This window comes from Squalius cephalus (genome assembly GCF_949319135.1).
Source record: "Squalius cephalus genome assembly, chromosome: 4".
NCBI classification, from domain to species: domain Eukaryota; kingdom Metazoa; phylum Chordata; class Actinopteri; order Cypriniformes; family Leuciscidae; genus Squalius; species Squalius cephalus.
The window spans coordinates 42455423-42481740 of NC_137125.1; the positions used below are offsets into that span (position 1 = coordinate 42455423).

Sequence of the window (26318 nt, forward strand, 5' to 3'; positions counted from 1 at the left end):
CGTTATGCACAACCATGCTATGGTTAGACAAGCAACTATAAAACTTCGAATTTACACAAATGAATTACAACAGGCTGAATTACCTGTCGAGAAGAAAGCAGGCAACCTCGGCGTCCGTTTTAAAATCTTTTCTCCTCATGAGCTCTTTCCATCTGGGAAAAGTTACTCCAATATTGACTATGGTCTTGCTGATTTGTCTGTCGCGTTTTAATTCTCTCTTTCAAATGTGAGTACGCACGCACGCACGCACGCACACACACACACACACACACACACACACACACACACACACACACACACACACACACACACACACACACACTATCTTTCAAATCTGCCGGCACTCGCGAGTAATCTCCCCCTCGCATTCGTCACGGTATCACTGAGTGAAAAACGCAAAAGGCGAAGCTTGAATTTACAGGCATGTCCCTCTTTAGCTAATGTAGTTTCAAGATGGAGGGGCAACATGGCGACCGGCATACGAACCCCTCACCCGTATGTACTTTCAATGGCAGATTATAAACTTAAGAGAATACTTTATTACTTGAAAGAAGTAAATATATATTAATGAGCACATATATTTTTGAAAGAACTAAGTGTTTTTTGCTAAGAATCAACTAAAAAAGTTACACAGTGTAGCTTTAAGTATTTAGATCTATTCCCATCACATAAAAGGTTGCAGTGATGAGCATTGAGCAGATGACAGCCTGTTGATCGCGTGAATGAAGATCTTATCATTGAAACACAGTTTCTGCACTCTCACTAATGCTTTTACCAATGCAAACATGAGGTAAGTACAGTAAGAGCTTCGTTGTGCAGTGTAACAGCGTCATTGATTTCATAATGAGTTTTGGCAAGTGTCCAGATAAACTCAACGCTATGTGATTGACAGCTTGGGCGATTGGAAAGGAATTGTTCTTTGATCGCTTTCTGTATATATATTAATCAGTTTAAGTAAGATTATTTTCATCCTACTAAGAGAAATGACGTGAAGTTGATCGTTTAGTCACTGGCTTGATTTACTGATGCATAAACAGTATTGAATGACTTTAGAGAAAGATTATCTGTCTGAACTTGAACAATTACACATCAGAAATTCACATAACCCACTGGTTCTTCAGAGGCTTGGATGAAGGAACTAAAAAAATACTTTTGTGTTCATTTGTACATCCAAACACTGAGCAACTGCCATGCTTCGCTCATTTGCAAGCCATGATGTCTCTCGAGGAAAAACCAATTACGCTCGCGCAGCTCATTTTCTCATGGGCGGGCCAAATTCTTTTTGCGGGCAAAGCAGAGAAAGGGGAGGTAACCTTTCCCCTTATGACGACATAAGGGGAAGATTTCTAGATTCACCCGTCTGAGCTTTAATTTTCTCAAAAAAACCCAAGGCTTGGTTTACACCCATCAAAATGTCTAGCCACTGGGGGACCAAAGGCAGGCTAGGGAAACTCATATTAAGGTTAAAAAACCTCATTCCTATTTCCTAAAAACCTATTTCATGCAATGGGACCTTTAATGCCCCTTCAGAATTTAATTTATCTCCTTTATTTGTAATTTCTTTATTTAAAATCAATTTGATTCAAATTAACTTTATTATAGAGGAAGCCTGGACAGGTCAGATTTGATGAGATTCACATGTGAGTTTATATTCTGGCACTAAAAACATTTCCTCGACATCAATGATTTAGCCCAGTGGTCAGTGCTCTGAGATGTTATATTTATTTCTTTTACATATTTCTTAATATTTTTGCTGGTATCAGAAAAATTCAAGATCATTTGGCTCCACTTGCTGGTTATAAAGAGAAGTATTCTGGGTGTAATTTAATATCCTCAACATATTGCAATGACTATCACAAGTTTAAAACAGGTGTCAAATGTTTTAGATATTGGTGTGTATGTGTGTTGCCTGTTTCTGGATGTGTATGCTTTCTAATCTCAGGAATATGTGAGGACACGTGTTGCACACAAGAGCCTCTGTATGGTGTCTGTGTAGAGATAGTGAGACTGACGGACTCTAGCTTGTCCCTCGATGCTCATGTCCTGTCTGAGCATGTGCAGAAAGGTGGAGTGGAACTCGCTGCCCTCGGCCAGTTCAGCAGAGAAGCTGTTGTCATGCTCCTTCATCTTAAGATGCTGGTTCCTCTGAGCACCCAGCAAGTAAAGAGACCACATCTCCTCAGCCACTGGCACCGCTTCCAGCTGTTCACACGCCTACCAGAGTCAAAAGGTTAGAGATCAGAGGTACTGACTGCTTAAAAAGAACATATACAGTAGTTCAATAGGGCTTCAGCCAATTTATAGGTGTGTATGACATACCTGAAGAACAAGGTGCTCTTGTCCGCATTGTGTGTTCCAGCGGCTCCAGGAAAAAGCCACAGCTGAGGACATTAGGGCCATCTGTTCATACACTGTGTGCTCTATTAATGGGTCCTAAAAATGAGAAAATGTATAAAAATATAGTAAGCTCAAAGCTGGGTTTCTATAACTGGTCTATTTAACAGTTAATTATTGAATTGGCTCCAAGGCAATTCAGCCCCTTTGTTACCTTTGAGTTGATGCTGACGTATTTGTCTGAATACTCATTCACAAATATATTGATCCCAGCTCTCCTCATGGCCTTCTGCAGTTCTGAGGGGCTCATCCACTTCCCTAGAATATGATCCAGGTCTTTTGTCTCCTCCATTTGCAGCATACACTGCTTACCCTGAGGAACAAAAAAGCTACTGATCAGTGCTGGTGATTGCACACAGAGGGCAAACATTTTTTGGGGGCCTTCAGTATGTATCGAAAACAATATGGCCTTGAAATGAAGGCTTAGCTAAATTAAATGTCTCAATGACAGGATGCTTTTTTTCTGTTGTCTATTGATATATTCAAATTAAAAATCTAATTCGTACATGGAGTAATTTTGTGTCATGTACAGTGCTATGCATACGTTTAGACACCCATGCTAAAGTTGACTAAAAAGAGGAATAAAAAATCATCTTTTGGAAACTGAACTTAATGCCTTAATTAAAAAAATTAGGAAAAATCCAACATTTAAGGACACCAATTTTCTTTGTGAATGAATAATGTATCGTAAATAAATAAATGTTCTTCCTTAAAATACAGGGTGCATAAGTTTGGACACCCCTATGTTAAATTTGATTTTTCCAAATTTTTTAAATTAAGGCATTAAGTTCAGTTTCCAAAAGATGATTTTTTATTCCTCTTTTTAGTCAACTTTAGTATGGGTGTCTAAACTTATGCATAGCACTGTAACATCTGTGACAAGCATGTATTTTAATAAAACTATTTTGCTTCTTGTTAATATTTGAAACACTTTGTCCTCCAAATCAAATTCAAGTAGTAGAATCAACATGCAGATACGGGTAGGGGACATTTTTTAAAAAGTTTAAATATTTGATGAAAATATAAAATAAGTGCCCCCCCCCCCATTTTCCACAACAATATTTGAAGCACCCTCTCACAATTTCTACACAATAAAATATTTTAGAGATAGGGATATCTAGAAAGATGTATATTTGTTCTAAAAATAACTAAATACTAAGAAATATCTTGATTTTTAGTTGTTTTAACTTATTTAATGCTAGTTTTGTCTTGTTTTACACAATTTTAAGTTGAAACCAACATAAATACTAAGAGTACATTTCTAAGAATTTGGCACACGTTTTTATATATCTTGGATATGATTGAACAGGGCCGCTCTTGCCTTGATGGTGATGCTGACTTCAGTAAGAGCTCCAGTGATTGTGAACAATGCTGAGTCTTTGCCCAGAGGCCTCAGCTCCCATGACTGGAAAGGCATATTAGCGTAAGACTCTTGCAGTAATGTGAAAGCATAGAATGCGTTCATCTGAAAGGAGATGCTCCGGGTCTCTGCGTCATAATTTGTCTCAGAGATGCAGTCCGTCCGCCAGTGTTGGCCTGCAGAAAACGGTGAGCAATAACAAGCATGAGTTAAAATACTGTATTAAGATATGAATGTATACAATATAAAATCTATTATTGCATATACTCTACGTGTGGTGTAAATTGTTCACCGATGGGATCCCAGCGTGCCACTTGTGGACCCTCCAGAAACATTATTGAGTCAGGAAGAGCTACAGTGACCTCTACAGGCAATGAGACAACAGTGCTACTGTGTTCATCCAGACTCACTGAGGTAGAGCTCTGCTCTGTGGGATAGGGGAACACCTGGAGACCGGTCTCTAACAACTATGAGGAAGCACAACAGCAAATGATTATTAATGCAAATTACTTTCTATGATCTCTTGCAGAGTGTCCCTGATTACATCCCAAGATGTACCTCTCTCATTTCCCAGCCCTTAACTATATGAGACTGGGGTGGTAGATGGAAGACATCAAAGTAGAAGACTCCGCCCAAGGGTGTGAACTGTTGCAGATCCACTATATGTATGTCAGCACTGTCAAACACCAGTTCAGCTTTTGATGGGTTGGAGCCATTTTGATCTAGAGACAATTTAATAAAGATTAGTTTAATAACACACTGTAATCTTTAGCAGATCTCAAAATTAAATTCCATCATCATACTTTGTTATAATGTTGTGATGCCTAAATTAACTTGCAGTATGTTTTTATTTTTATTTAATTAAAAGTAGTATAGCATTTTGACCAATGATTTATTGGATATCATCCTAACATCAAAATAATTTGACATTTTTATTGGGTAAAATTTTAATACCCAAGTACAAGTAAGCAGTGTTTTTAGGTGCCATGCAAAGCATAGTTAATTAATATTAATAGTTAGAAAAAAACATAATTTGCCACTTAATACAGTTCCGTAGTGTAACTAAGGCTTTGTATGCAAAGCAACATAGCAACTATAATATGTACATATTAATATAGATCTCAACTCGAACTCACGCAGTCACGTGCAATTCATGCTTTTGTGAGGTAGACTATGAACATCCTTCAGTGGTTTATTGCTTTTTATAAAATCGTGGCAGCAGTGTCCAATACATAATAATTAATAATAACCACAAAACAATTTATTCTGCCATGTCTGATAATATTAAACGCATTGCATTTGGCCCATTAATATGTTATTATTATAATTCTGATGTGCATATTTTTACTATTATACAGGAGCTTTAAATAAAAAAAAAATTCAAATATGGAACAATCCAATTTATATAAATTATATACAAATTATATATTTTGTTTTTACGTGATAAAGATTTCATCCTCATATAAAGAAAGAAGGAAAGAAATGAGGAAAATCAGGAAGTGAAAGGCGATAAATGGAAGGGACCAAACCAGCTTCTAAACTTGTAGCGATTCCCTCCATCTGACTTTCTCCTTCCTCTAACAGCTTGATTGAAGAGCTCTTCCTCCCCTCCTTAGATGAGATCACACTCACAGCACTCTGACACATGGACACACATTAATATTGTCAGCGACAGAATCCACTAGAAAACAAGTACATAGTGTGCACAAGATCAAAGCCTCACTCACCCTCTTCCTGCTCTCTGATCTGACTGAACGGCTCTCTTCCTCCACCTGCTTTGAGCTTTCTCCCTCATCTCCCTCTCCCTCTATCTTCCCATCTTGCACCTCTGCAGCACTCTCAGATGGCCCTCCAGTGAGAAAGCCCTCCATCATGGATCTCCTTCTCTGGACCTGTTCACGCTCGCTGTGGTGGGACAGGTGGTCATAGCGTGTGTGAAGGATCCGAACAGCGATGTCACTCACAGCCAGAGGCTTCGGCAGCTCGAAACCCAGACCCACCTCCTCGAACCGGTAACCTTTAAACCTGGACACATGGATTGTCAAGTATTTCCTTTATCCTACAATAGTGCCTAAATTTCACCATGAAGACTGACAAACCTTGGATTTTTGTTGAGGTTTGCCCACAGACAAAGAGTAATATTGTCGTCCTGGACTACAGTCTGCATGTTGCCACTCTCAATGTCAGAACTAGAATTTGCAAACTGGACGGGGAGCAAAACACATATTATATCCAATATGTGTTGAAACAGAAGTAAGCTGCATGGGAAGATCTTAGAAGAACTCACACCTTAAGTAGCTCCTCAGTGGCCTGGTTGAGTTTGGAGAGGTTGATACTCTGTAGACAAATGACTGTTTCTTGATACTGTTGAGCAGTGCATGGCTCAGGACCCTCACTCAAGAGGAAGTCCAGTTCGTCTATCAACTGTCCAAAAGAAATTGTTTTAGATTTTCTGAAGAAAACATGCCTATGCAAACTCACCACCATGATGCTACAATGTTGCCAGGGCAATGTGGTTGATTGTGTGGTTAAGTGAGTTGCTTAATGGTGAGAGTCAAAAAAACCCACCCTTACATTGTGGTCTCTAGATACCCATGTTTCAATGTACAGTAAAGGCCAAAGAATGATAAATATAAAGATTGCTATAACGATAACCAGGATCCACACCAATGGACAATAACATTCTCTTTTTTTTTAAGGGGCCATTCACACATAACACGTTTTTGCATTCCACTGTGCTGCTTTTCCATTGTTTTCCATGTTTGATTGTTCCATTGCTTTCATGTCTTTCTCTCATGACGCTACATTTTAAAAAATGTGACGCTTAAAGGAGAACTCCGGTCAATTTTAACATTGAGCTCATTTTTTTGTAAATTTGGAGTGCTGTCAATACAGAGAACAACGACAAAAATCTGTGTTGCCTACACCATGTTATCCTCTTTTTAAAATTTGCACCCTGTTGACTTCAGTGGGGCAAGTTTTAAACCTGCTTTTAGCCTCTTAACATCCTTGATGTGTCATTACAAGTGCACAGCCAATGTGAATGATTCCTTCAGAGTGAACGCGGGTGAATCTGACTGCAGTAGATGTGAAAGATATGGATAAAAAATGATGTTAATTCAGCCAGCGCTCATACCTGTATTTACATCCTGTTTTCGGTCGAAGACCATAGTAATCGATTGTCGAGTTCACGCGCATATGTTTAGTTACCTATGATCACGCGCGTGAACTCGACAATCGATTACTATGGCCTTCGACCGAAAACAGGATGTAAATACAGGTATGAGCGCTGGCTGAATTAACATCATTTTTTATCCATATCTTTCACATCTACTGCAGTCAGATTCACTCGTGTTCACTCTGAAGGAATCCCTCACATGGCTGTGCACTTGTAATGACACATCAAGGATGTTAAGAGGCTAAAAGCAGGTTTAAAACTTGCCCCATTGAAGTCAACAGGGTGCAAATTTTAAAAAGAGGATAACATGGTGTAGGCAACACCGATTTTTGTCGTTGTTCTCTGTATTGACAGCACTCCAAATTTACAAAAAAATGAGCTCAATGTTAAAATTGACCGGAGTTCTCCTTTAAGTTAAAGTAAGTTTTAAAAAACTTGTGTATAGACCTTACATTTAGACCTGTTTTTGTGTTTTTAATAAATTGTTTGACTGAATGATGGGGGGCCTCCAACTGTTTCTTTGAAATGGGCCTCTGATTTGCAAAGGCCACCTCTGCATCCTTGTTGTGAACGGCCCTTACGTCTGACATTTCATTAGCTTTTTTATCATTCCCCAGAAGGAAATAAAACATTGGATCCTTAACAGTTAACATGATTTGAGGTATCACTCATGACCCTAGCACAGAGGTATGAGTTATGTGTCAAATTTAATACTAAAATGATCAATAATAGTGATCTTCGACTTACCAGGATCACCTTAGTCATCAATAATGGAGTTGAAAACATGAAAACAACAGATCCAGAGAGCTGGTCTCACCTGAAGAGCCAGAGCACAGTTTTCCAAGACCTTCTCGATTTGGGTTTCAGAGTCTTCTCTCCACAAACTGATGAAGGAGTTGATTTCCGGCTGCACAGCTGGATCCGGACTGCCGTCGCAACGCATGTAACGCTCCCACTAGAAAATACCAGAAAACAAATCATCCTGTAACACACTTTTAGTAGCCTCAGAATTACCCTGAGATAAAGCTACATGAGTCTTACCTTAGCTTTGTTCCTGCATTCTGATTCCCACGTGGCGACTGCAGAGTGATTCTCATCTAGAATGTGCCGCAGTTCATTCAGCTCGTCCTCTCTGCGCTCTCTGTCCTGTGGACATTGACAGGCGTCAATCAATCATTACATCCAAACTTGCCACACACAATCCATCAGTACAGACAGCTGCATATGCACTAAAGCCTGCAGGTAAATGTCTGCAACACAACTGTGAATGTTCAAATGAAAGTTCATCAGACCTTTAACTCAAGTAGCTGTTGTTTCTCTTGTTCTATTCGCTCCCTCTCCAGCCTTTCATTCTCCTCACGTTCAGCAACGAGACGAGCTTCTTCTACAGGACAAAACGCAGTATACAGATTTGTTATCAATCAAAAAACTAATTTAAATTTAAATTACTTTAATACTGCAGATATACCTTCCTCTCTCAATCTTTGTTCATCTGCCTCTCTCTGCAATCTCTCCCTCTCAGCCTTGCTGATTTTTCCTCCTTTCTTTTTTGCAGACTGGATATAAAAGATGCAAGTTATTTATGCTGTGTAAAGTGAGCAAATTATTTCTTTCCTTTTTAATGAAACAATTTTTCAGCTTAAAGTTTATAGCTGCAATTATAGTTCTACACAACTTTACCATTTCTAATAAAACAAATTAGTGAGTGAAGAGATGTTATTATACAGATTTTATTTTTAAGAATACACCTACAAGCCTACCTGACAAAAAAACATTTAGAATGTTAATAAAATAAAACTAATTTGAGGTTGAAAGCTGTTATAAATATAGATTTCCAAAAAACAACAACAACATACTTTTCCATCCTTTGGTGGCTGTAGAAGAACAAATGAGAAATAAATGAATTAAAGGGAAAACATCACAGACAAAAAGTCAAAGGTAAGTATAAAATCAGACAGGCATTCAATGCTAAGTTCACATTTTGTCTCGGGACTTTCGCTTTTGCTTTTTATGTTTCATTAAATAAGCAGCCATTATTAATATACTGAACACAGACTTTATAGCACATATGTGCTTATATTTTGTTGCTTTGACATTTTTTCTTTCTTAAAAACATTGGGAAACCTTGACTCACCATGTTGAAAAGCTCTCGGGTAGCAGGCAGGCAGGCGTCTGGTCACCATGGCAACGGCGCACGCGAGATAGAAAACAATCACTTATAAGCGGGAAACCTCTGCTAGAAAAATACAAATATCATGGGGAAGAACTTACAAACAACCATTAAAAATGGACTCAACGTCCTGATACAATAGTCCAATAGAGTTTTGTTCATTTTGCAAAAACTAAGCTTGTATGAAAGCTTGTCAATATTGTCATCTCCTGGACACATTTAATAATTTGACTTTAGCAGTAGTATTGACTTCTTCACACAAGATGGCGCACAAGATGAGTCCGTCGTCTTCGTTTTTTTGAGCACAAAGACTACATGGATGGTATTAATGCTACACTATGTTTGCTACGCTACTTTGTTGTTAGGCAAGCTAATTTACTATTGATAACAAATGCTGTTTCTCATGTTCAATCAACTGCCCTCATTTTGTTTGCAAATTGTCAACTGTATTCTGTTTAGTGAAATCATATATGGAATCAAATGCAGTAGTGTCCATAGTTTGAGAGTGGCTCATGTTATCTGTGTTTTAAAGCTAAACATATTAACCCTCTCATTAGACCATTAACTGTTATGGTAAAGGTTATTTACAAAAAGCATGGTGCATTCTGGTCATAATGACGTTTACAGTGCTAAAATAGAATAAGAGTTAGTTTTGTCTATTTGTTAATGTAATATTGAGCTAACTGAATCCTCATTTTCTTCCCAGTGGCAGCTCGAGATGATCTCATGTTCTGCAACACCCGTCAGTGTTCAATCTTTCCAGGCAGTGCCCCACTACATTGTGAGTTAACCTTTGGGTGGTTATGTCTTATGTGGTTAAGAGGGTAAAGGCATTGGCCTATATTCATCTGCTGGTCAAAGGTAATTTGCACATCATATGTTTGGGACAGTGTTCACTCGTCTTGAGGAAGGCTGGCAGAAGCGGCACATCCAGCTTTTTGGGATCCTGTCCACACACCCAGGCTGTTCTTTCTTGCATTACGCTGCACAGGTCTGCCCTCGCCATCTGGAGTTTCATCTGTGTGCACACACCACATGTCTATCCAGAGTCCAGACACTGAAACAGAAGCGTGACATTGTCATGACAAATGCAGCCACCTGTTAGACAGACAGACAATAACATTATTATATTTATTTGGATCATTGATGTTGTTTGTAAATTGAGATTTAGTCATTTGTAAACTGAGATCAGTTTGATACTCTTATCAGTTCCACAGTGTCTGTCTGTCTGTCTGTCTGTCTGTCTGTCTGTCTGTCTATCTGTCTGTCTATCTATCTATCTATCTATCTATCTATCTATCTATCTATCTATCTATCTATCTATCTATCTATCTATCTATCTATCTATCTATCTATCTATCTACTGTATCTATCTATCATAATTAATAATTAATTAATAATGTTTTAAAATTTTGAGCAAACTAACAAACAAACTTTTTTTTTTTTTGCTCTGCAGTGTCTTTATACTACTTGAAGGAAACAGCTTTTGTCTCCAGACTGCCAAAAGAGCTTGCAGATATTCAGGTGCGGCACAATTTGTCACACGCTCATTGACACACAGCATGGAGTGTATAAAAGCCCTAAATCAGGTACGTTACTGGGGTATTTATAAAGCTAATCGAAAAAGGTGTTTTCTTGTCAAAACAACAGAAAAAAAAAAAAAACTTGTTACAAGGCTGTTTACGATGCGCTTTCTTGAACTTAGTTTGAGCTGAACAACAGCAAACCAGATATTGGTTGTTTGGGTTCGTGTGAGGCCTTTATAGTTCTGTGTTTAAATGAGTTTTTCTTTCTCATTATTAATGTTGTTTAGGGTCAAATGCTGGCAGCTTGCTTTACAGTATCTAAACATCAGTGTTTTACACAGCAGCTGAAGCGATCTGCCCTCTCCCTACATGTTTGATATCAAATTCAGTATTTGTGTGTGACCTGGTCATCTGATAATACCATCTTTCTCAAAGCCGTTGTTCAGAGTGACAGTGCAGGGCTAATGTGGGATTAATGGTTATCCGGAGAGAGGCAGTGAGCAGATAGGGCCAGACATTTCCCTTCAACTCTTTCATTATGCTCAGTTCGTAATTACACTAAACCTAATTATTGTCCCAGGCCTTTGTGATCTTCAAAGCCAAGATGTGACAAATAAAGGCGCTTGAGCGCAAGCAATGCTAAAGGAAAAAAAAACGCTTAATGAACAATAAAATCGACAAAACGCTCCAGAAAAAAATGAGATTGGAGCCGATGTTAAATCTGTTGACATTTAATTTGCTGGCGAAACGGAAACACGCTTCCCTCTAAAAGACAACATTCGGGCACAAACAAATGTGCCGGCTATGAGGAGAGGAGAAGGATGAAAGATGGGTTTACTAACACGTCTCTTCGTCTCTCTTTCATGTTAATTAGAAATCGCATCCCTTTGTTTCCTTTTGCAGGCACTTATTTATTTTCCTATTCCATCCATTAGAACAAATTTGCAACATGAGACACAAATAATTGGATTTGTCTTCATGGCCGTCGTGGACGGGGGATGTTTTCCTTTTGTTTTTGGGGGGGTTTATTTCCTGTAGTTGAGTTTGCAGATTTGCCTTTGGATGTTTTGTCATGTTGCAGTCAGAGAGAGAAGATTGCGAGGTTTCTGGTGACTGAGTGACCTTATTCTCAGTTCAGGGACATTCCATCCCTTACCTTTCTTCTTTTTTATCATCTTGGGTTCAACTGAGTGGAATTTAGTTGACTGACTGGGCTTGATTGACTGTAGAGAGAGCCTATTTGTGTCTGTTGAAGCAGCGTTTCATCCACTTACATTTAAATTAGTGTAATCTATACTTCCGTTCAAAAGTTTGGGGTCAGTAAGGTTTTTTAGTTCAAGTGTTTTTAAAAGAAGCCTCCTTTGCTCACAGAGGCTGTATTTATTCAATCAAAAATTATAAATGGAAAAGCAGAAAAAAAAAAAAAAATTAAAAAAAATAATCGTTTTTTATTTTAATATCTTTTAAAATGTAATTTATTCCCGTGATGGCAAAGCTGAATTTTCAGCAGCCATTACTCCAGTCTTCAGTGTCACATGATCCTTCAGAAATCATTCTAATATGCTGATTTGCTGCTCACTAACATTTCGTATAACAGTTATTTAAAACAGTTAACAGTTTAAATTTAAAACAGTTGTGCTGCTTAATATTTTTTGTGGAAACTGTTAATGTTTTTTCAGGATTCTTTGATGAATAGAAAGTTCAGAAGAACAGCATTTATTCTAAATAGAAACAATAGAAATATAAACTTTTGTAACATAAATGTCTTTACTGTCACTTTTAATCAATTGAATGCATTGTTGCTGGATAAAAGTATTTTATTTATTTCATAAACGTAGAAAATCGGTATTTTGACTGGTAGTGTTTGCAGTGTATTTATATTCATATATGATTAGAGTATTCCTTTTAGCTTTACCATCTTGTAAAAACATCTTATTAAACCTTGTATTTTCCATTTATAATGACACTTCAGTGCACACATGCATTAAAGTAGCCTAGTTTGTAAAATGAAAATGTTGTTCCAAAACCAAATGACTTCATGAAATCATGCAGTAAGGCTAAGACTTCAGTAAGGACTCATTATTCTTTAAAAATATTAGTATAAAATTCCATTGTTTTGTATTTTTGGACCGAAATGAGCACCTAAACCTTTCTCATCATGTTCCAGGGAAGAAAGAAAGGCATACAGGCTTGGAACGAGATGTGGGTGAGTAAATTATGTCATTTTTGATTGAACTATCCCTTTAATATTTGTTATGCTTCAGTGTCTGGCCTATAACATTCTAAAGGATCTTGTAGGGAATATGCGTGCATGCTGAAGGGGGAGTGAGAGCACATAAGAATGAGGAAGAGGAGTGCTGGGACTGTGTATCGTGATGATATATGAGAGGGTTTGTTGGAGAATATCTCTTAGAGTTTAGAAGCTGCAGGGCTGAAGCTGAGCTCCACTCGCTCACACTTACTTCCTGCTCTGCTGTCCTATGAACACACCTTACACACATTCATCATTATAACATGCCCTACTTACTTAGACATCATTAATTCATTCATGCCTCTCTTCCAAACGCACGCACACACATACACACGCAGGATCCCAGGAAGGAAGAGAAGCACACCTCCTCTTACTTAAATTTCCAGAGACAAAGGAGTTCTCTGGCACTCTCGAGGAGAGAACGTGAACTAGAATTGGTGTGAACAACCCGCTTTTGGACTCGGATCAGGTGTGACTGAGTGACAAAGTGTCGGTGTGCTCACCAGCGCAGGTGATGGTGTCGGCTGCCAGCTCACTGTGTGAGTGTGAAGCCACTGAAGGCTCTGGAACCGAGTCAAACTCATCAGCATAATAGATCAGATTAAAGCTGCAAACGCTTGACAGCGCCAAGCCAGCGGGCACTCGCCGTCTAAACGCTCCTGTAAATCTCGGCTTAAACAATGTAACATGGAAAGCATCCAGAAACTGTTGTTGTTCCTTCGGAGCATCGGACGTCAAAATGTTTGTTGTCTCCATCTACAGTGGCCTCAAAACATATTTGGACACTTAAGACACATTAAACAAATTGTGTATGTCAGTGCGTAATATAATAAAGTCAAAGCAATATAGTTCAAACATGATTTCTAAGAATTCAAATGACAAAACAACAATGGCAATCAAAATGGCAACAAAAGTATCTGGACACTTACTGGTTTTCAAGCGTTAGTGGAACGTTCATTAATATAATGATCTACACTTATGATTACTCCGTTGAACTTGAGGGAAACCATTTCCATCTTTAAAAAATGAAGGTGGAGTTAAAATAAAGTCAGTCAAATTGCATCATATAAATATATTATGAGATAGCTATGTGAAAAAGACAATTGCAAGATATAAAGTCATCACATTTGGAGATATAAAGTTGTAATTTTTAAATATAAAGTCACAGTAATGATAAATAACGCTTGGTTTCGATAGTTCACTTTAGACATTCTGCTAACTAAAAGTAACTTTGCAACTACATGTCAACTAGCAGTCATGAAAGTATTAGTAGACTATCTGCTTAATACCTGCTAACACTTTATTTTGATGGACCCTCAACAGACTTTGCAAATACATGTCAACTTATTCTACTAACCTGAACCTAACAATCTACTAATACTCTGAGAGTTAGTTGCAGATTTACTTTGTAGAATGTCTAAAGTAGACTCGAAGTGTAATCTAAATAAATTCACAATAATACAATTGTGAGATATAAAACCAAAATTGGGAAATATAATGTTATAAAGAGAAATAATGTCACAATTATATTTTTTATATATCTATTTAAACAGAAATGTGCTTCCATAGAGAACTGCCATGATACCAGTTTGTAAAACAAACAAACAAAAAAAGTTCTGAGAAAAGTTTAAGCATCCATTGGCTTGCAGATCCCACTTGTTTTTTATATTTTGCTATTTAATGCAATGACATTAAACCAAATATTTTTTGGAGTCTCTGTAATGCAGATATTGTATGTCTATGTTTCTTGTCTCTTGCTCAGTGGCTGTGCCAAGCCTTCTAGAGGAACTATATTTTATATCTGTTAAGGTGCAACGATGATAAGCCTCAAATTGATGCCCCTTTGTTCTCATCCTTTCCAGTCGATGACCTCTGTTCTACTTTAAAGAGTTTGGGTAAATCTGAAATGGATCCTTCATTGGCTGTGCTCCGAAACTTTGGTCTCTGTAGGGTGGGGGGCTGGATTTTTGTGCCCTCACTGAGTCCAGGCTAGTTTGGCTTCATCTCCCTCAGTGCTGCAGCTGTCTACTGACTGACCTGGTATCCTGCCCAAACAACCTCTCTGTTTCTGCCTTCCACTTTCTCTACTGTGTCCCTCACAAAAGAGTCAAATACATATCCCTTTCTCAAGCTTTTCAAGCTCATTTATTCATTCGGATGCTTTTGTCTAAAATATCTTATAAGTGAAGAAAATAAAAGCTGAAGTTTGTCAAAGGACAACACAATATAGCTAGTTCTACCATCCCACATTTCTCTAATTTGTGAGTAGTACATCTCTAGAGCAGAAGTGCATGTGCAGAAAAGTGCTCCCAGAAGAGGTTTTTAAAGGGATAGTTCACCCTAAAATGAAAATGAAGTCATCATTTACTCACCCTGGTGTTGTTCTAATGCAGTTTTCCATTCTTTCTTTTTCAAACCACAATTGGAGAAATAAAACAATAAAATCCAAATAACGGCAGTGAATAGTGACAAGCATCAGGCTTTTTAAAAAGCTATTTATCCGTGCACCGAGTTAAATATATTCTCCGGACTGGAACTCCATCTATCTATAAATTACAGAAACGTCTGTCTGTCTGTGTGTCTGTCTGTCTGTCTGTCTGTGTGTCTGTGTGTGTGTGTGTGTGTGTGTGTTATTCGCATATCTCTCGAACCGTTAGTTAAGGATGGATTTCAAATTCGACATGTGTCTTGCCACAGGCACGAGTAAGTGCAATGCCAAGTTTGACGTTGTTTGGAAGAGAAATACTAAAGATATCATTAAAAATATCAGTAAAAGAAGCACTTAGTAGGTTGTGATTTAAAAATAAACATTCTGACATTAGAGGGTTGTATCATTCAAAGAAGCCCCAAGAAGGTTGTGGTTTAAAAATAAACATTCTGACATAAACACGATGAAAACCACTATTTTCTGTTTCAAACTTTCACATAGCATCTTTAGGTTATAATAACGTAATTCAAATCCAGATTTTGATTTTCAAAGATTTATTATAAAAACTGATTATTTTTTCCCAAAAATGCAATAAATTCATGACACTTTTTTTTTCAAAATGCAATTAATCCATTGAATCAATATAAAAGTTATTTTTTATCATACTGAAACTGTTGAAATCAGCCATCGCTAAGAAATATCTCCTAAACTTTTTGACGGTGATCAGCTCACAAAAACTGATTTTGCACGGGCACTTACTTTGCACTGCTCCCTGAATCAACGCGCTTATTCATTTGTGGATGTTAACTGAATCTGTAAGTCAGCTATGCTGTTTACTTCTGGATATTTTATTTCATTCTGGTGCGCTTAAAGTTATCGCTACTGTGTAATAGTAGCCTACTGTATGCTATTCACCAACTCTCTCTTTCACGGGCATCATTTGTAGTAGCCTATTCACAAACTGCTCAAGCATAGCGTTTTCTTGGAGTTCACTGTGTGCTTTGTAACAATGAGCATTCAATCACACCAAACCAACAATTACTAAAAACACACACAAAAACTGATTTTGCACGGGCATTTTGCACTAGTTTGTCAGATGACGGACAGATGCGAACGTGTTAACCTCCTGTTGCGACGGACACAACAGATATATGGATTGTATTTGTTTCGTTTTTATTAATAATGTTTTCTAGTAATTCCGTAAACAATTCTTTTAGAACTTTAGAGAAAATTCAATTAAATTCAATTGCCATATAATTTTAAACAATTCTTGCTAAAGGTGTTTACATAGACATTTTAATGACTTTTTACAGTCTTTTTTTAGAGGTGGCACAAATTTTCTATATATAACTTTACTTAGATTAAATAACAATATTAACTGATTAATATATTGATACTTTGCAGTCACGTGATATCTGGCGGGCAACAAACGCGGTTAGTGCATCCAATCGCACAACAACTATCTGGCATGTCGTGTACACCTCAAAACACCAACTTTTGTATATTAAAACTGGCAACGTCCTGGCAAGATCCTTGATTAGTTTACTGGTTTTCGTTGCTAGAGAATGACGTTCTTGCCCGCCAGCCAGTACAACTGACGTCACGTGCAAAGTATCAATAGTAACATTTTATTAATTCATTTATTTCTAAAAAAATACTACTGAAAAAACTCATAATGTGTATCTTTAAACATTGTTATATGAACCAGTGTTATTTTAGTACTATTTATATACTATAGTATTTATTATTTAGCTTTTAATTTTATATTTTCACTTTCACTCATTTTTATTAGTTTTTAAAATATTTTTATTTCGCTTTAATGTATTTTTTATTTGAGTATTTGTTTTTATAATTTTAATACTTTTTTGTTTTTCATCAGATATATTTAATTTACTTCAGTTAACAAAGACCATTTTTAATAGATTTAGCGTTAGTTAACAGTTAGTCTCAGCTGTTTGATTCACTAAATTGAGCAACTTAAAGGTGAACTAAGTAACTTTTTTACCTTAACCGAACAGCTTCGGAGTCATTGGAATAGTTATATGACTTTTTTCGGGTTGAATGGTGGTCTTCTCACACCCCCCAAGCGCCTGTGAGCCGAAAAACCACCCTTGCAACTCTGGGCTGGCGGGTCGCCGGCCTCAGCGTCAGGAAGGTATCGCGTGATATCAGGTCTCGCGATGTAACGAATTGCTTTACGGCACTGCACACATACACTATATAAACAATTATATGCTAGCCTTCTGTGTATTATACACACCTCAGTGGACATGGCTCCATGCGTTCGCCGGCTTCTTTGAAAACAAATGCACATGACCAGCGGGAGAAGGTGGGAGGGGGGAGAGTCGCCAACGAGTTTTGACCATAGACAGTATAAGAAGGTTTTGACGACAGTGTTGTCAAATATATATTCCGAAGCTGTAGGAGGAGCTCTATAGAGAAACCCGCGAGCAAAAAGCGAGAAAACAGCGAAGAAATCGGCAAAGCTGCATAGCGCTGCTTTAAAAGAGTAATTCGTTTGGGAATCGGATTATGCTGTAGGTTCAGTAGCGCTGTTACTGGGATGCTGAATAGAAAACATTTCAAGCGTATTTTAGTACAGCGTCCACATTAAGGGAGAAATGCACGTGCAAGAACCGTTAACAGAACGAACATTGTTTCCGGTATTTCTTTCTTTCTTTTTCTTTTGTAAAGGAACTGGTTCTTGACTCCCAACACGTGAAGATGTGCTTTGTGAAATTGGCTAGACACAGCTAAACCTTTAAAATCGTCTTTCTCACTTTCTCTTTATTTACCCCACAGCGTCTGATGTAGCACACAGTCAATCTAGTCCTTAATATTCTCCTTTCTTCCCTTAAAGGCACATTTTCAGCCTTCTCTCTTCCTTCACTGACCCTCCAGTGCCCTAAGAGGTTGTGTTACTCTGCCTTACCCATTGGTGCTTGGCCTGAGGACAGCCATCATCACTTTGACCCCTGATTTCATGCCCAGGGGGCAGATCAGACAGTTTCCGTGGCCTCTCACCTCGCTCGCTCTGGCCCCGTGGTAAACGGCACTCCGCCAGCCTTGCCAGCACATCTTGATTTGGAGCGCCTTAAGAGAATGTTTTAATTGTCACTTCTCATTTAGGGGGAGAGTGACATCGCAGGGCGGACAGGCGGGAAAAAGGCGGGCCGCAGTAATCAGAGGCGATGAAGACGGCTTACACGCTGCAGTAATCGCACACACACTTACGCTCATACGCGCATATACACACAGAGTCCCCAGGAAGCTGTTTGCGATGAGCTGTTCCTGCTTTTGGCTCCAAGCACCGGGAGGTTCTCCGCTCTGCTAGGCCATGATCTGATTTGACAAGCGCGCTGCTGTCATCTCAAGTTTGTCCGATTTGAAATTCTAATTAATGAACTTGCAGCCACTTTTGCATTGTGTCCTTTTGCATCTGTTTTCCCCATCTTCATTTGCCCAAGTTGCTGTTTATTTCCTTTGCAGGATTCGTCTTCTATTTGTCTTTTCCTCATCCTTCCAAGTCTCCTTTGTTCTCTCGACTAATTGACTCCTGAGACCCAGCGTGTTTGAGCATGTGACCTTTCCCGCCACATTACTGATGTTATCTGGAACAGCAGAAGGAGGGTCAGGCTCTTGTAATTAAACCTTGCATACGCTAACGCATAATGACTTGAGATTGCTATAGTTGATGGCCTTGAGTCAGCACTGAAGATTTGATCATTTAATAATAGTTCCCTCACTTTCTCAACACTTTGCATGGATATCCATGCTTTGGGTGTGCGATCAGATGATAGCCTGGACATTTACTCACCCTCATCCTGTTCCAAACCCAAATGACCTTCTTTCTTCAATGGATAGTTGGATGGACTTCAATGGAGATATTTTTGAAGAATCTTCACACAGGTTTCCATACCAAAAGATTTTGCATACGGTCAAAAATTGCCCACCCACAGTAGTCTCACACATTCACAGGAAATAGCTCACTTGCACGTTGAAAAATAAGATGGATATTCCAAGTCTTTTGAAGATTTTATAACCTTTATCTTTCTATTTACAGAAAATCTTCCCCTCCAGTGAGCTGTTACTTTGAGAAGCACTGTGAACGGATCATTGAATCGAGTTGTTCAGTTCCGTTTGTGAACCAGATCAACCTGTTTATAGCTGAAATGTTTCATTCACTCATCTGGTTTTCAACTTCAACTTAATGACTTTTGAACTTGACAGACGTGTTCACTATAAAATTCTCACATTTTGTGTTCCACAGAAAAAAAATAACAACAGCATACGGGTTTGGAAAGCTCATGAGGGTAAGTAATTAACAGAATTTAATTTTTAGGCTGAACTATTCCTCTAGCCCAGCAACTGAGGGTGATATATTCCCATCTCCACCAGCAGGTGGCGGTAGTGCTCTTAGTGGCGCTCTTCAGGTCACTTGTGCTCCATCTGTCACAGTACGCCTCATTCTTCATATTTCCATCTCTGAGCTTTTTGGGTCTGTGCCAGTCAGAGTGAAAATGGATGTAGAACTAATCTATTTCCACGGACATCTTAATCCCCTAATACAGTGATGGAATCATTAAATCGCAAATCATCATCATCTCCTGCCTCTCCCCTCCACTGTTGCGTTAAATGTTTAAATAACAGGGTTTGATGAAGAGCGGCTTTGGACCCTTGACGCGTTTTTGTGCCTCGTTGTTGTGACATTAGATCTGCGTTTATCCGCTCTTCTCTCACATTATCTGCCTTTGCTGAAGTTTTATCCCATTTTTTTCACATTCAAAGGCTTAACACGGCCTTGTGGTAATGTAGGAAAAGAATTACGCCTCACTCATTTTCCATAAACTCTTGACAGGGACAGCAACTTAACGTCTCCTGTCACATTTAAGGATTTTTTTCCACCCTTTTTACTATTTTCCTCCGTCCATGCACAAATTACCTTAAATATTCTTTGGATTGCAGATCAGAAATTGGTCTGAAAGCGTCCGTCAGTGCTGCTTGGTTACTTGGAAGTGTTTACAAATATAAAAATTCACCATCGCAACTTGTTCCTTGGGTTTTCTAAACCACTCAAGCCACCCATAATTACCTTTACGTCATTAGAAAAGTCTTTTCTCTTAAGTGTACTGTATAGTGATTTTCCAATACCCTCCCGACGCATACTTGCAGCTGGAAAATAGTGTCTTGAAACAGTAGGGTTCCTTATGGGGCGTAGAGACCTCGTTCTGTGACCCGCATGACTCTTTAATATCAGGCCCGCTGCTCCGATTGCTAACAGATGACTTGCGGTTGCAGCTCTGCATCCCTGGCACTTCCTGAGAGTGTAGCGATTTCACTGTCTTCCCAATCACCTCCATCAACAGAGGCCTTGTCTGAGCACATGGAGGCCCGTTATGGTTCAGGACAGAAACAGAGGGGGTGCTGCCTGGGATCTGGCTAAACGTATGAGAGAGACGTCTCACTGGTGAGTAAAGCCTCTTCAGGGCTTTGATGCGGCCAATTTTGCTGCAGGTGGGTGTGTAAGTGGTGTGTGTGGCGGCCTCTCTTTTTTCGTGTGACTCAGATTGGCCATCGCTGTGCCAGCTCAGCCATCCAGCAAACCATCGCTATGTCAGTCAAGGAGCCATGGGGCATTTCAACCAGCGGGCATTATCACGCGCCAGGACATGCCAGCGCAGAAGGAAGATCCCATTCTCTTGCTGTGCATAAGAGTTAATGGCCATATACTGCACGCTCGTGCTAATTGCTAATGCTAAACACTAGAGCTGCACCATGACAATATTCCCACTCTAAGACTGGATTTGAAAAAGTGCACAAGAGTTGGACAAATGCTCATTGTCTCTGGTGGTGAACCATTCATAAGCATTTGTTTTTTAATGGAAATGAAAGAATAAGAAGCTCAGTTTCATATTAAAGTGATAAATTGCCTAGCCATTCACAGAGGGCACAGTCCTCTGATTTTCAATGCAGTTCACCTGATATCAAACTGACTTACAGCATTATAGCTCTGCAACCAGTGTCCAATGCACTTTAATAACTGGTTTTAGTGAGTCAAGTCACCTTTATTTATATAGCGCTTTATACAATACAGATTGTTTTAAAGCAGCTTTACAGTATTAACAGGAAAATGTCCCCAACTATGCAAGCCAGAGGCGAAAGTAGCAAGGAACCCAAACTCCATCAGGTGAAAAAAAAAAACCTTGGAAGAAACCAGGCTCAGTCGAGGGGCCAGTTCTCCTCTGGCCAACGAAAGAACACGGTGTGATTATGATTTACACTGCATCACAAGTTAGAATTCAGTTCAGGATCGGTTGCATTCAAATATTTATCTAGATTGGATTCATCACGCCGGTATGGAGCTGAAGCTGGCCATAGGGTCTGTGCGGAGGAAATAAATATTTTGCCCAAGTGCATGCTAACTTTATAAGGAACTGCATATTGATTTTTAATTAATCATCGTCATCATCATTTTATGTATATATGTATACATATATATATATATAAGATTGGATTTAGTTCTGGATTTAATTTCCCAAAGCTGTATTGCTTTCAACTGAGAACATGATTTGGTCAAGTCCATGGATGATTTGAGTCTACCATATATCAGACCAAAAAAGAAAAAGAAAGAGAGACTGAAAAAGTAAGCATTTCCCTACTGAAAAGAACAGCATACAGTATGCTGTGTTTTTGATGCTGGAGTACTTGTTATTGACTAGCTTAACCAACAATATTTCCCTGGGCAACTAGCTACACCAGTTATGTGAAAGTGATAATTCATCCTAAAATGTACATTTATTCATTGTTGTATTGTTTCAAACCAAATGATTTCATCAGTAGAACACAAAAGGAAATGTTTTCTTCACTTTTATTTCATATTTTTTTCCCCATACAATGAAAGTGAATGGTGACTAAGGCTTTCAGAACAGAATGTGCCTCTAGTCTGGTTTTCTTTTCGTTTTTTTTTTGCCACTTGGCATATATGGGTTTGATGCATGGAAAGGCAAAAACAGGTCGAAAACAAACTTACTTTGTAAAAAAAAAAAAAAAAAAAACTCTGTTCTGACTTTCGTCTTGGTGCATTATTGCCTATAAAGGTTACACACACACAGAGACAGAGAGGGAGAGGCATAGATAGAGGTCTGAGATTGGAGTCCTAGGTGCTCTGTGTGTGTGTGTGAGGTCTCTCATCCCCTCCATCAATTTTGCACAATGCCCCGAGGCAGCCATGGGACTTTGTGTTGCCTTCCTCCTCCTCCTCTCCCTCCATCCCACTTCTTTTCTTCTCCCCTCTTCAATTTGCTCATCCACCACTCATTCTCCCTCTTGCTTTCCATTTTTCAGACTTCATCTCAAAACTTTTTCCACCATCATTGCTTTGCCTTCTTTCTCTTAGATGAAATCTCCATTAAGTCTCATGGAGGAAAATAACTATTTCCTCTCGTGGGTTTAATTGAGCAATTGCCCTCTGTGTACCTTGATGCCACGATATATTGACTAAAATAAAAGTGTTTAATTGCTTGAAGAATGACCCACATAACCTTGTTTCAGACAGCCTACACTCACGCAGCCTTCTCGGCCGCTTTGTCCATCAGAGGAAAAGTCTCCTATTCATCTGGGAGAGAGAGGAGAGTTGTGAAGCTGTAGAGCACATAGACGGTAAACACGGATGCAAGCAGGTCAAGGCCACTGCTAGGACAGAGGGAGGAAGAGGTGTTTTTTTTTACTTCAATCACCAGACCCTGTCTGTATGATACTTCTAGGGTTGTTTCCCACATAGAGCTGTTGCTTTGTGTAAAATCCTGTGTGGACTCACTCAAGGGTATCAAGCTGTTTTTGTGACTTTTGAAGCTTTTTGCTTCCTTTTGAGCATTTTCATTCATCTTCGACTGTCTTCAATTGTATTTAGGGTTGTTTTCCCTCCCCCAAATGAATGCCCCGCCCACAAGCAATGATGTAATATATATTTGAATAAATGGCAACACAAGGAGATCTATAATATCTGAAGAAAGCTATTCAGGTTTTATAGACAAAAAATATCTTTCTCCATTAATGGCCATTCATAAATCAGTCATTCAGACATGCACATGTTTGAAGACAAATTTTATATTATCACTGTTGTTTTTTTTTTAATAATATTTTTTTTAAAACATTACAATACATAGCTAATTTTTGCAAGAAACTTTACCAGTCAAGGCCATGTTAATTTTGAACTAATCAGTAAACACTTGACTATGATGACGTCCTGTAAACTAGAGGAAAGTGATTGCGCAGCAAAGATAAAAAATGCGGCATTACATAACCAAAGTGTAGACTTCGAGAAGGACTGCATTGCTTAGAGCAGTGTATGAGACAGGGCCTTATTTTCAATCAACCATTAAAATCTGCTTTTAATCCACTGCTACCTATATTGTAAATCCATGCAAATACGTTTATGCCGCATCTGTGTAAATATGTGCAATATTTGCATCGATGTGTGCAGTATAACAACAGCTCTACACATATTTAAAGGGATACTTCACCGATTAACATTAAGCTTTGTATCAGTAGAAACCCGTTTTTTTTTCTTCCGAATGACCGTGCTTCCCTCCCTCATGTCCCCCTGAGACGAGAGATTTCGTCATTTTGCGTCATCTGAGGCTTTTTTGGCCAGAGGCTAGAGACTACAGCCAGTTGTAAGAGCTAGTTCCGCATGTTTTCAACCCACCCATAGGGGGTGGGATCTCACGATAAAACGGCGTCTTTTCAGTTTCGAGTCAACTAGTAGCCTAGTTGTATAATTTCTTCCGATACTGCCCTCTGTAACCGGTAGGCGTGGCTTGGGAGTGACCTCGTAGGGCAGCGAAGCAAGTGCATTCTGGGAGTTGTTGTCTTTCATCCACATGAGCCAAAAATACATTTTCTGGCTTTTCTCAGTCTAGAAGGCACCAGCTTCTAAAATAATTTCACATTTCTACTACATAAATGACCCAATTCAAATACACATTCATCTTTCCAGCAGTGAAATATCCCTTTAATCATAATACAATTGGCTCATAGTGGTTGTTCTTTTTCTCCAACTTTCTCGTTCCCTTCTTTCTCTGTCTCGCGTGCGTTCTTTCTCTGGATTGGCAGAGTGTTAATCCGATGGTCTGGATCTGGTGCTCTAATCCCTGATGGAGTATCAGAGGGAGTCTCTCTTTAAGCTTGTGAGAGGCGTCTGTGTGTTTGTGAGTGGGTGGATATGTTTTAAACCCTCCCTAGCGTTTCCTGATGTTTAAATTAAGACTGCATACCTAGCTTCCATGTCACTAAAACAACAGCCTGTCATCGTGGCTGGGTTAATGAAAAGCAGGATCGAATGAAAGAGACAGGGAAACGAAGAAAGAGAAAAGGAGCTGTTGAAGGACATAAACAAGCCATTGTGTGTCTGTGTTTTGCTAAACTGTAGCTGCCGGGTTAACGGTTTCACTCTTTCTTTCTCTCCATCCCCCTCTCCCTGTGTTAAGTTTGATTAGGTGACCACAGTTACATATTCCCCATAGGAGACGAGCCGGGTAGCCATTTCCTGTGAAAATAGAATGGACACAAAGAGCTCTTTCAGGGCCTGGGCGGCCCGCTGCAGAAGCTCTTCCATGCCCCCAACACCAGCCCGCCTGACTCACAGAGACCCAGCCAGAGACTGACACAGGACTCAGCCCAAATACACAACATTTCCACATCCTCCCAGGCCTCTTACATTTACTGACAACAACTATTAATAAACTGAGGCAAAATGCAGCTATTGCTCATTCAGAACAGTTGAGTGGCAAAGCCCTTGAGTTTACATCAGGCATAATTTGTAACGCACCTCTGGATTAAATTCTGGCACGAATCTCGTTCAATACTGTTCCGATGTTGCAAGTACTACTGATGTGAATGAGACATCAGAAATGGTGTAATTGCAGGTTTGTACTGTTAATTTATAAGGTGTTTTTTAAATAATAATGATAAAATATATCAAATAAAATAGAACACTATTATCTAAAAATTCATAAAATGTTTATTTATTTATTTCCTGGAGAAGCTGCATAACAGATCTTCAACAGGACCTTGCATAAAATTATATATATATATATATATATATATATATATATATATATATATATATATATATATATATATATATAAAAAAAAAAATATATATATATATATTTTAAGATCCCTCTTATTTTTTATATTTTACAATGTGGCTTTTTTTAAACCTTAGCAAGAGACATTCAGCAAGATATATACTGTATTGTAAGTCTATGAGCAGAACTGTTATCATAGAAACTTCATTGATCTGGGCCAGCCAACAACCATAAAAGCAATCACCCTGGTAACCCTGGTAGCGAGCACCACTTAAATTTCTTCAGAAACTACAAATCTTGTTATAAATACTCTATTATTATGTAGCATCTTGAAACAGAAAAGACTGGAAGGATGAGAACACCAGAATATTGTCTTTTTCCCCCCAGAGCTTGTTTGCAATCGCTTTTTACTCGTACTTCCTGTGTAAGATGTATAATTAAGACGTGTATGATTTCTTTTCTTACCTATATGGTTGCAACCAACTAAGCTGAGCCGGTTGCATCTTTGTGAAGAGTTCTCTTTAAACAAATGCTCATCACTATTCAGAGACCAGTTTAGAAATCTCAACATTTATGAGTGAAAACACAAGCGAATCATGCTTATTTTCTCAGTTAAGGCTTTCTTAAATGAATCACACCCATTGTATGTTAATACACCCATAACTGAATTACTGTGACAGCAGCCAGCCATATTTAGTTCCATGCACTTGGCAGTTGTCCCAAAGGGAGAAGGACAGTCTGCCTCATAAGAGCTCTCCCCCATTTAGACTAGAGGTATGACAAACAAACCCAATGGATGTTTACGCTAGGAAATGTCAGATGCAATACTATATATAGTCAAAGCTGAGTGACTCACGACTAATCAACAGATGTGGATGCTTTTGACTGATAAATATTCCGTCCTTTGTGTCGAATGAATC

General features: G+C 38.6%; 2 protein-coding genes across 4 annotated transcripts in view; one reads left to right on the forward strand and one right to left on the reverse strand.

Annotated features, from left to right (window-relative positions):
• Window positions 1-988: 988 nt before the first annotated feature.
• On the reverse strand, window positions 989-9347 carry dnai7 (dynein axonemal intermediate chain 7). Of its 2 annotated transcripts, XM_079869908.1 has the most exons (17): window positions 9208-9254; window positions 9067-9104; window positions 8789-8806; window positions 8401-8488; window positions 8225-8316; window positions 7974-8078; window positions 7750-7887; window positions 6044-6178; window positions 5854-5957; window positions 5482-5779; window positions 5284-5392; window positions 4313-4476; window positions 4047-4221; window positions 3716-3930; window positions 2549-2707; window positions 2320-2433; window positions 989-2214 (listed from the first exon to the last, which is right to left on the reverse strand). In XM_079869908.1, exons 2-17 carry the CDS (start codon window positions 9067-9069, stop codon window positions 1939-1941), a joined length of 2193 nt encoding a protein of 730 aa, XP_079726034.1. In that variant the 5' UTR covers window positions 9070-9104; window positions 9208-9254; the 3' UTR covers window positions 989-1938. The 2 variants fall into 2 exon arrangements, with proteins under 2 accessions (XP_079726034.1, XP_079726033.1); XM_079869907.1 differs by lacking the exon at window positions 8789-8806 and having other exon boundaries at window positions 9208-9347.
• A 1281-nt stretch (window positions 9348-10628) lies between these two features.
• sox5 (SRY-box transcription factor 5) overlaps window positions 10629-26318 on the forward strand; it is a 235917-nt gene continuing 220227 nt past the window's right edge. Inside the window, exon 1 of one of the 2 annotated variants that reach the window (XM_079869700.1) lies at window positions 10629-10691. The gene's annotated coding sequence lies outside the window, so the exon portion shown is untranslated. The remainder of the gene's footprint in view (window positions 10692-26318) is intronic. The other variant, XM_079869709.1, reaches the window with a different exon arrangement.